This window comes from Mchenga conophoros, linkage group LG8, assembly GCF_057382185.1.
Source record: "Mchenga conophoros isolate Kocher_MC1m ecotype Shallow Benthic linkage group LG8, M_conophoros_male_GT1.1, whole genome shotgun sequence".
NCBI classification, from domain to species: domain Eukaryota; kingdom Metazoa; phylum Chordata; class Actinopteri; order Cichliformes; family Cichlidae; genus Mchenga; species Mchenga conophoros.
The window spans coordinates 16,606,998-16,618,574 of NC_140533.1; the positions used below are offsets into that span (position 1 = coordinate 16,606,998).

An 11,577-nucleotide genomic window follows, 5' to 3' on the forward strand; every position below is an offset into this window, starting at 1 on the left:
CTGTGCACACATATGAGAAATCAGAGTGCACCTTTTTAAGGTCACTTTGATCCATTTCAAATTGCTGGTTGATCTGAAGCAGGTGGTTAGTGTGAAACCAATACACTTATCTGTGTTAGAGTACACTTTCTTCTACTGCACTTACTGCAGGCTGTAAAGTTCAGTTCCTTTTGGGCTGGGGCTTGTCATCCACTACAAATGGAAAGTTATCAATCTTCTGTAGGTCTCTGGAAGGTCTGCAGAAACTCAAACTTTGTCATGTCTGTCTTCTGAACTTCAACTGAAAGAAAAACTGACCTAGACAATTAATGTTTACAAGTTTACCCATGAACATTAGCTTAAATGATAAGGCTTAAGTGTAATTAGCTCTTTGCTCCTTTTCTAAGTGAGTTGTACAACCATGACATGCAAACCTCCATGATGCATAGCAATCTCATCCTGAAGCGTCATGGAAAATTAATTAATTTCAGAGAATGAATCCCTGCAGCTCATTTAAGGCGGTATAATTATCCCTTTGTGTACCCTTAATCACAAAAAATGCTAGTAAGGCAGTTTTAAACAGGAGAAGTATACGAAATACTGAAATACAGAACAAGTGTCTGTCTTAATTTTGCTTCATTACATTACAAAGACTCTTTTTGTGCAGCAAAAATACTTAGTGTGAGTGAATGTAGTTTTGTGATTCACTAATTAGACTTTCACTTAGCATCATCTTAGCATATTGGCTAGCAATCATGTTTATTAAACATTACTTATATACTAAATCAAGCAGTCAAAAATTTAGCTTATTAGCTAGTGAGCTTGTTTGTTAAAAGCTTCTTACCCGGGAAAAGTTCTGTACATTAGCAGAGAAACAGGCTTCAGGTCTGTAAAGGTTGGAGCAACAAGGATTGCTCTGCTGCTTCAAAAGTGTCAGCATTTCAACGTTTAAGGTTATGTTTATCTGTACATCTACTGGAGCCTACTTAAGCTCACAGTAACAGTATGCTAAAGGCCACGCCTAGCATGGCACGCTAATTTTGAGCAGGTATAAGTTTTAATGTTTAACAGCTTGGCATATAATGTCAGTCTTGCAGTTTACAGAGGTGGACAATCCTCCAGGGAAGATAAATGTTTCACCGATGGTCATTTGACTGTCTTTCAGTATGATTCTGCTAAAACTCACAGGCTGAATTGAGTTTTTCTGAGGTAAGCCATGGGAAAAGAAGGGACAGATTACATTTACTGATGCATATGTTGAAATGTTAGGGGCTTTAGCCTTGACAGTAGACTGCTCTACTTCAAGTTTCACATACTGAACTCTCTGATCTTGCTTGGAAATGATGAGTTATTGAAACAAATTTATTAACTGAACAGTTAGTGGTTCTTCAACCAAGGTTTGTAAAACATCAAAAGGAGGACCGAACAGGATCAGTGTAACATGATTTATTTTTCTGTACCGCAGCACTAGGTTTTCTCAGTTACATGTATTCCAATTATGTAATGAGTTTGGAACAAATCTGTGGTGTAAGTGTCAAAATTGTGGCCTGTGACTGGAGTGCACCTCCCAGCACTGAGGCAGAGCAGATCTTTGAGCAATGCTTTTACTCTTCACAAGCAAACCTCTGGTGGTGCCCTTGACAAAAGCACTTAACCCCACCTGCTCCAGCTGAGCTGTATTGAGCAACTCCCTGAAGTCACTTTGTTAAATTGAATGAGGGTGATACAGGTTGTATTGATAAAAGGGCTCCCAGTGATCTTTAGTTAACAAAAGGTATGAAAAAGACTGAAAGAGATAGTAACAACTTTGTCCAGCTTTTTAGTTTTATCTTTCAGTTGCCCTCTTTGAAGTACATGCTTTTTAGCAAGAATCCTTAGCCTACTTAGGTTTTGATCTTCTTAGTTATTCAACACTGGGACTGTAGCCTAATACAACTACTGTCGGCACCTATTTCTCTCTTAAAATATTTCATATTTATGCCATTGACATATACCATTGACAAATCAAGTGATTTAACAAGAATCATCTGCAATGTTCTGCTTATAATAGATAGGTTCTGATATTCATGTAATTTAGATGCCACTTTGACATGCAGCAACCTTACAGTAGATCTAACTGGGTGTCGTACTGGTTCTACAGCTGTAGAACCAGTAACACACCTCAAACTGCTACACACCACAAAATCTGCCCGAGGCATTCACCCATCTTCGAAAATCCTAGATCCAAATGCAATCTGGCATCTATGGAAGTCAGAACAAGCCAGATTCAGAGAGCTCCCACCCCGCAAACCTCCACAACATCCAAAACATATTTTGCTACGTTATGGTTTCTCAGACATCACAAGACACACTCTGGGATTTCTTTGCGCAGTCCTGATGAGTCACACGATAGTAACACAGTATTATTACAGATATTTAAAACAGGTAGCTCTTGAAAATGAGACCTCATGTCTCAGTGAGATTTACCTGTATAAATAAAGGTGAAATACAAAAGTAAAAACCACAGAAATGTAGCTGCTTAATGAATACTAATACTTAATCTTCAGACATTGATTACATTTAGCTGCATAACTATATTTATTGAATAACACAAAATAGTAATAGTTAAGAACTGATTGATGGAATAAACCATTATTTATATGGCTTTAAGGCAGGTGTGTCCAACTCCAGGCCTCAAGGGTTGGTGCCCTGCAGGTGTTTTGGTAAAATAGATGCAGTAAAAGAAAAACACTCTGTCATGAACTGATCTCCCCAGATTGCAGATCTCAGTGTTATTGAAACAGCGTGGGATCATCTCAACAGAAAGGAACTGTTCATTTATTTATGTCAGGAAGTAATTCTAGGCAAACAAACACAGTACTATCAGAACTTGAGTTACACTGCCTGCTAAAGCAATAGTGAAGATTCTTTATTTTCTGTTATGTGTTCGTATGTCTCTGATGAAAGCAGTACAACTGACTGGATAACTAATTAGTAGCATCGCTGTATACATCATCCATCTGACTGCCTCACTAATGGACTGATACACTGCTTTACCCACGCTGCCTGTCAAATTGACTGACATGACTGATGCATTGCGTGACTGGTTGAATGACCATCTGACACAGCAGCTTGCTGACAGATATACTAGCTTTCTGACTGACTACACAACTGAGAATTTAAGAGAGTGACTGGCTGTGGAGGCCATTGATGGACTGTCAGTATATTCTTAATAGAAGGTAAGCAGCAAAGTGTGCCCATGCCATGAGAAGCCCGAGTGACCAGTGTGCTAATAGCATGACCTCCTATGTAATACTAAAAGGAGAGGGTGGGGAATAGAGTAAGAGACAGTGACAGAACAAAGGTAAGAATATGCATGAAGAGAAGAAGAAACACATTTATTACATAAGAAGAAAAGGGGAAATTGCGGTGAGAAAATACCCCTCTTTAAGTCTGTTGTTACTGATTCTGAAGGACAGGGACACACAGCTGTTGTTAAGGACAAATAGGAGAGACTGATAAAAAGCAGACAAGGAGAATTAGAAGGTGAAATTGAGAAGATCAGTGCTTTTTAATGTAGAGTAGAGGCCGATAATGAGTGAAGGGAAGAGACATGGTAAGGGCAAAGCCTGAGCACTGGGGTAGAAAAATTTCATGGAGGTAGAATTTGGAAAAAAGATTCTTTCTATGTCCCTTTAGGCAACACAGAATATTGATTGTATCCATGGTCATTTAATGTGTGTGGTAATGCAGTTGTGTGCCAAGATCGTTGTACTTTTACAGTAACTGTGCACACTCCAGCATTCATTGTGTATGTCTGAATGTGTGTATGTGATTGTACCCCTGGGCAAAGGGCATAAGTGATGAACTCGCCACTATAAATTTCTCATATTCAGCTATGAATGATGCATTTTGAGTGTGGGATCTATGCACCTCCAGGATAGGATAGCATAGTTTAAGTGTTTGAATACACTGAGAGATGCAGCAAAATCACATTTGCAGTATAGCATAATATCATTTTTAAGCACAAATCTGAAACATTTAAAGTACAAAAAGTAAAAAGAAGTATCAAAGAGAATGGAGTAATTTCAGTGGCTCGGACTTGATGATTACAGCTTTAAAATTAAACATTGTTTTCATAACACTGAAGACAATAAACTGTCGGCACTGTTTTCAGCACAGCATTAGGTGATGCTCATATATTGCTGAAAGGCCAACTTTTGACTGGTACTGCAAAGACCCCAATTAAGCACAGAGCAAACAAACACTAACAGTAACTTAAATACATAGTGCATTGAGTTAGGGGTGGGACTTTCCTCAAATGGATATTTTTTCTTCTGCTGTAACAATAGCTGTTTTCTCTCATGTTTATTGTAACAAGCTTGGATGTATGACTGGCTAAATATATATTCAGTCAAACAGAAGAAAACACAAAAACTAAATAACAGACAGTGTTAAAATTGTTTTGCTTGACCAGCATGGCATCCATTCCCCAGTTTTTTTCCTGCACAGTTAATGTTAAGATAATTAAAATGACATTAACTGTGAGAAAGCTGCTGTTTTGTTGTGCATGCTGAATACGCTGTGGATCACCTTGAATGTCACATGAAGAAATAATCTTGTTTAAATCCATCTCCTTTGTTTTAAATGTTCAAATACGATAGTTAAGAATAAAGCAGGAAGCAAGGATATTCCTCTAATACCATTACCTTTCATCAGGGGACAATGGCAGATGCACTTACGCCGCAGAAGTTGGTATTACACAACAGCGGCTGTGTTTATGCAGGTCTCTTACAGGCTGAAAATGTGCCTGTATTAAGCCGTTCTTCTTGCTTATACCACCTATATAATATGCAGATGCAAGTGCGGAAAGAAATTAAAGGGATACGTGAAACACTAAAGGCTGCCCGAGCTCTACCAATCTTGCAGTCCAAACATTAACAGCACATCGATGCTGAACGATTATGTAAAAACATGCATTATGTTTCAAGCCGCTGTTTTTAAATGAGTCATTTCAGTGCTGTGTGTACAATGTCATAATTGTTGTTTTGTTTGAAGCGGGTGAGCTGAATTGGATGAGGAGTGATGTGGAGTTCTTATATCACTTTGACCTTTGATTTGAACTCTTCAGACCAGAGTGTCCATTCTGTTTCTTTTCTGCTATGTGACTCTTAAGAACACAAGTTCAGCTATCTTACTAAATCTTGATCAGAACCTGGACTTTATTTATTTCATGGTTTTTAGTCATATGCAAGTGTTCAGCTTACATAAATACATAAATACAGTATACAAGGAAAGAACAGAGTTTTATGTTTCTTGAGCAAAGTACCTTACCTTCGCCTGATATTTCCTCATTCCATATTACACTGATAGCACTTACCCAAACAAGTCTTTAATGGAAAGTTTAAACTAGTTTAGAGCTACTTCAGTTTCACTTGCATCCAGTTCTCCACTTCCAGTACCGCGCTAATGTAAGGTGCTAATAAATGGAAAGAGACTTGGCGACAGCCATCTGCCAAGTTAAGCAGTGGACAATGCAGCTGAGAATAAACAGCTATAAAATACTATACTGCGAAAAAGTCTTAAGGCACCTCCCATTTCTTTATATTTGGCTTGGAAATTTGGAGAGTGGGCACAAGGGTCTAAAGTTAACATTTGCTGTGACCACCTTTATTCTTCAACACAGCATGAACTCTGTTGGGCAAGCTTGCTGTTTCTAAATTTTTGAAGTGGTCTTCAGGAATAGTCCTCCAGGCTTCTTGAAAGACATTTTTTGTCTGCCTTTTGTTCTGTTCTCTGTCAAGATGATCCCACACTGCTTCAGTAATGTTGATGTCTGGGCTCTGGTGAGACCAATCCATGACTGATAGTGTTCCCCTGTCTGTTTTCACTAGGTAGTTATGCTTTTGCTCCATTGGCAATGTGTCACAAGCTTTCCAGATGGTATTCCATGATGGATCAAGATTTGACAGTACCTTATTGTGTTATACTTCCATCCATTCCCCAAATCATGACAGAGCCTCTACTGTTTTTTGCAGATAGCCATAGACACTCATTGTTGTACCTGTCTCTTGACCCTTTCTGTACATAGTGATGATAGTTTAAGCTAAAACATTTCAAAGTGGAATTCATCACTCTATAAAGGTCTATGTAATTTGCAACCAATGGATCTGTAAGACCCGTTAAAGTTAATCTCAACTGAACTAAACTGAAGGACTGGATGAATATATATACTCGATATTGTGTAGCTGGATATTTTTCCTCCAACTCGCCAGTTTCCTCAGCTTTTTTAAGCACACACTGCTCACCTTGTGCAAAATTATTGAATAGTAGCTCCATTAGAATCACCTCATTAATAAACATTAACAAAGAAAAAAACACATTCCTCTGCCAATGTCCAAAGAACGACTTTGAGAGATTTTCAGAAAGCCTGGAGAACTTTTGCTCAAACTACAGTGTATAAAGAAATAAGGAGTGGCTCAAGAGTTTTGCACAGTACTCTATATTGATTATCCTGAGGTCTATAGCCTACAGTGTTACGGTGCCCTCATGAATATTCAATCCCTTCAAACCACTGCTGTTCAGATTTTTCAGCTTCCTACTGTGTGCGGCTGAATGGACTCACTGTAGTACATGGGTATTAAGCACATCACTCATGGCCGTTGCAGGGAGGAAAGAAGTCCAGATTTTTCCATCTGGTCTCCTGCTTGATGTTTTATTCATCTGAATGACCCTGTTTCCTGATCTATGATCTTAAGAGACTCAGCCACACACACACCAATGACACCACCCTCCCACATGCTTATACGCAATTTATCAGTGAGACATAAATTTGAAGATCACCTTAAACATTAGATGAACCATGCGGCTTGTAAATAAACACTCGATATCTCCTTTACATACCTCACATACTCTGACTTCCAAAACATTTGTTCAAACCCATCCTGATTCCAGCCTCTGTCTGAGTCTCTGTCTGTGTCCTTCACTATGGCTCACTGTCATTTTCATATCTTATTGAAGGACTGTCCTTACTCTTTCAATGAGGTGCTGTTGTGCTATTAGCGAGGCGTACACAGACACTGACATCTTGAGGGAGCAACAAGGTGAGGAAAATCTCCGGCTGATGGATGTAATTTTCCATGATCACCTCTTCTGTCCTTTGAGTTCTTCTTTGTGAATATGTCCTCCATTTACCCTCTCAAACTCATATTCTGTTTATTTTTCTGTGCTCGTTGGTACATTGTCAGCATAGATGCACAATTCAGGAGAGTTAGAGCATATATATCCCAATAATAGAAATGCAGACAGTGACATATATTCTAGACAGGTGAGTTTTTCCACACCACACACATAATAGGTAAACATGTTTGCATCTGGTTCCGTGGACAACTCACTCACCAGTTCATCTGGACTCCGATGATGGCGTGAGGAAATTGGCATGCCAGGTAAAAGGCATTGATCTTTTCATACGATACAGGGTTGTGCTGTAAGATTTTTGGTCATGACATTCACACGATGTCCAGCTTTTAAAGTTGGGATTGGTACAATACATGATCCAAATATTGGATTGGAGCATTCCTCGACTTCCTGACGGCCTGAAAAACTTGATTCCAGGTTATGATTTAAGTCAAAAGCTCTAACATTGTTATTATGTGCTTTAGCTGACTGACTTGCAATGTAATCAATAATCACGTTGTCATGTTTTGGTTGGCAATGTACAGTCCCAATCAAAAGTTTGAGACCACTTGAAAAACGGCAAAAAACGTATTTTGCATGGTTGGATCTTAACAAGGTTCCAAGTAGAGCTTCAACATGCAACAAGAAGAAATGGGAGTGAAGCAAAACATTTTTTTGAGCAATTTGTTGAAAACAACGCTTTATTTAAAAGTTTAGGACCACACCTCCAAAAAACCCTGTAAACCCTGTAAATGAAAACATCTCAGGTGGGATCTGCTTGTCATGCCAGTAACGTTGGAAACCATCAGGACCATCAAGATTAAATTTTTTTTCTCATCAGAGAATAAAACTTCCTTCCACCTTTCAGTGTCCCATGTTTGGTGCTCTCTTGCAAAGTCCAAACGGTCAGTTCTGTGGCTTTCAAGGAGACCTTTGAAGACGTTTTTTGGTTTTGAAGCCCTTCAGTCTCAGATGCTGTCTGATGGTTATGGAGTTGCAGTCGACACCATTAACGGTCGTAATTTGGGTCGAGGATTTCCAATGTCTTGACGGACTGCCAATTGGTTCCTCAGTTCTGGTGAAATCTTTTTGGGTCTTTTACTTGACTTGTTTGTTCCATAACCCCCAGGATCATTTAAGAAATTCCAAATGACTGTCTTACTACTTCCCACCCCATTACCAATGGCGTCCTGCGAGAGACCCTGTTTATGCAGTTCAACAACCTGACAACGTTAAAAACGAAATGTTTTTTGTGCTTTTGCCATCAGAACATCATGACAATGTGAGTACCTGACAGAAATGATGATGAAACCACGTTTTTTTCACAGATTTGACCTTTTACAAGCATGTGGTTCTAAGTGTTTTACCAACTGGAAAACAACTTGTTTCAGTTTAAGCTTTGTTTTCAATAACTTGCATGGTCAAATAATTGTTTTGTCTCACTCCCATTTCTTCTTGTTGCATGTTGAAGCTCTACTTGGAACCTTGTTAAGATTAACCATGCAAAATATGATATTTTTTGCCATTTTTTTTAAGTGTTCTAAAACTTCTTATTGGGACTGCATTACTGCAGGATAGTATTCTGTGGTTTCCATGCATGCATGTATCTGTAAGAAGTAGAAAGATGAGGTGATCTATAATCAATGTTAGGTCTTCTTCTCTCTCCTTCTAAAATATATATCAATTGAATGCATTCTATATTGTGTGTGTGTTTGTGTATAAACTGCAAATGTTGACTTTTGAATTTCATCGCTAAGCAATATGTTTAATTTTTTTTCTCATGCAACCATGTGTTTTCAGTATTCAGTCACTGCTCTAGGTTTAATCTGGACATTCATTCTGCTGTTGCTGGAGACTTTTTGAACTGAACATGTATAGTCCACCAGTGGATCTTTCTTTTAAAAATCTCAGCAATGTTGCAGGTAGTATATTTTTAAAAATCCTGAAATATAAAGTAGATAATGAAATAGTGTTTACTTTTAAATATATTTCTTCCATTAATAATTATTTAAGTGCTCCTGGGGGGTGAGCTTTTTGGTAGGAAGTATTTTCTAGGACAGCACTTGCTCTTACAAAACCACCTAATTATAGTTAGTGTATCAACTGCTGTTATCAAAATGCATGAATTTAAATACTGCAATGTTTACACACTAGCATAATCTAGTCACACAAACTTGTAACTTATTGTTTTTAAAGCATTTTAAAATAAAATACTTCAAATCACTTCTTATTTCTACAGTATAAAATTCTGTGAACATGACTGCAGTAATCACTTTAATAGAGCGGCTTTAAGCAGCAGAAATAAAACCGCATATAAACAAGTACCAAAGCTGCCCGTATAATGTATCAAGTCTCATTATGTTATTTTTGGTTCAGGTGCATTGGCAGAGCTGCCCCGAAGTCTGCTCCGCCCTTTAACCACAAACTCAAAGGGGAAGTACCTGAGCTGCTCTCTGCGTCTCAGTAATAACAGCCTCACCGACCTTGTTGGCCTCCAGTACACGATCAACCACTTTTTTGCACAACCATCAAAGCTTGGATGGTTGGATCTGTCCTTCAACAAAATCACCTGCATAGAACCTGTAAGAATCATTTTTGTTCTTCTAATAGCTCATTTTCAGTTTTCTATGTCTTCTTCTGAAATTAGCCCCTGTCTTTGATGTATAATTACACACGTCTTATACAAAACATTTGTTCTCCCTGTTTATTTATGAAATGTTTATAATCTACATTTGTTTCCCCAAAATGCAATAAATTCTGATATCTTCGCAAGCTAACCAGCATTTTATTGATTTAAATTTACAACTAAGCCCTGTTACAGGTTTTGTGTGAGCTGAAAGAACTGCGTGTGCTGTATCTTCATGGCAACAGCATCTGGAACCTGTCAGAAGTGGACAAGCTGAGAGAGCTCCAGCATCTGCACACAATCACATTGCATGGCAATCTCATAGAAACAAGCAAAGGCTACAGGTGCAAGCTCATTTTCAGCAATTTCACTTAAGACAGACATTCTGTTCTCAGAGCTGATCTGAAGTTGCAGTGTGTGGAGTTATACACAGGCTGGTTCTAGATTGGTTGTAGATAGTTGATAGCAAGAGGCTAGGCCAGAAGCAGAGAAGAAGAAAAGCAAAAAAAAAAAAAAAGAATTAGAAAGAAAAAAATACCCCGACAAAACCTGCTTCATAGATTCATAGATCGTGCGGCATGTTGAGGATAACTCATATGTTGAGTCTAACTTGACAGTTGTTTCAGGGGGCTATGTTTTTTTAATGGGAAATCACAGGTGTGTAAGAGGGAATATTTGATCAGAAATGTAATAACTATTTTAGCAAAGTGGCAAAACAAGAGCTAAAATATTCTTCCTATTAAAGTACAGAATTTACCTAAAGTAGGTAAAGTAAAACTTCCTTTTTATGAAAAATGTCATTAACTGAATATATGTAGTACTGTACCAAGTACCATAATATTCTAGTTTAAACAGTATTTGTAATAACTAATGCACTGAATCTAATCATATATCTTTTGCAACACCTACAGATATAGACAGAGAAATGTCACATTGAGATATGTGATACCTCTGATACCTGCTTATGTCTACATTAGATGTGTCAGGTTATTAGGTTCAATATCTCAGGGATATAGCTTTTTGATTTAATTTTCATCTCACTTCATACTCTCATTTATGTGAAAAATCAGCAAAGTCTGCTTCACAAAGACTTAGACGTATCGTCCTTATTTAAAATCAAATGTTAATGCTGATATGAATTTTCATATATGGAAGCACTCAACATGTCCACGGTGCCCTTGGAGTCAAAGCTGACTTTGACGTGTGTGCCTTTTTGTGTGTTTAGGAATTACGTGATTTCTGTATTGCCTCAGCTGAAGACGATGGACTTCAGCGGTGTGACACGAGATGAGCGGGTCATGGCAGATATCTGGCGTTCTCACGGCACCAAAAAACCCCCCCGAGACCATTAAGTGTTTCTGCTGAATAAAAATGTTTGTCCTCTCGTCACCAGCCTGTTTTGTTTTTTTCTCAATTCCCTGCGTCAGATCTTGGTATCCATGTTATTTACAGCTGAGCTAATATCCTGTGAGCATTCTCATTTTTGACCTATGGGCTGTGGCTATGGTCACCCATCTTCCTGCTTGATTACTGCAGTAGTAATTAGGAGGTAATCAGACTCTCGGTGGCCATCGTCACGACATGATGTCACAAACGGCGCACTACTTGTACAAATCTGAACATGCTGATGTGGCCCAGGGGTTATCGGTTGAAGTTAGAATCACTGTGACAGCTCAGACAATGTGAAGGACCTTGCGTAAAGTCAACTTCAGTGAACTGCGGTTGAACTGTGAAATACAGTTGCTTCCTCTTTTGGGATATTTCATATTGGGAGCACATTCTGTGATTAGACGAGTGTAAAATGAATTTGTTCAACT

General features: G+C 38.3%; 1 protein-coding gene across 2 annotated transcripts in view; it reads left to right on the forward strand.

Annotated features, from left to right (window-relative positions):
* LOC146568503 (leucine-rich repeat-containing protein 51-like) overlaps window positions 1-11,149 on the forward strand; it is a 137,025-nt gene extending 125,876 nt beyond the window's left edge. The window contains exons 1-4 of one of the 2 annotated variants that reach the window (XM_085283394.1): window positions 8,904-9,056; window positions 9,511-9,716; window positions 9,956-10,104; window positions 10,986-11,149. In XM_085283394.1, coding sequence (XP_085139520.1) covers window positions 9,005-9,056; window positions 9,511-9,716; window positions 9,956-10,104; window positions 10,986-11,112 — 534 coding nt within the window. In that variant the 5' untranslated portion in view covers window positions 8,904-9,004 and the 3' untranslated portion in view covers window positions 11,113-11,149. Of the gene's footprint in view, window positions 1-8,903; window positions 9,057-9,510; window positions 9,717-9,955; window positions 10,105-10,985 lie in introns of those variants that run through there. The other variant, XM_085283395.1, reaches the window with a different exon arrangement.
* The last annotated feature ends 428 nt before the right edge of the window (window positions 11,150-11,577 follow it).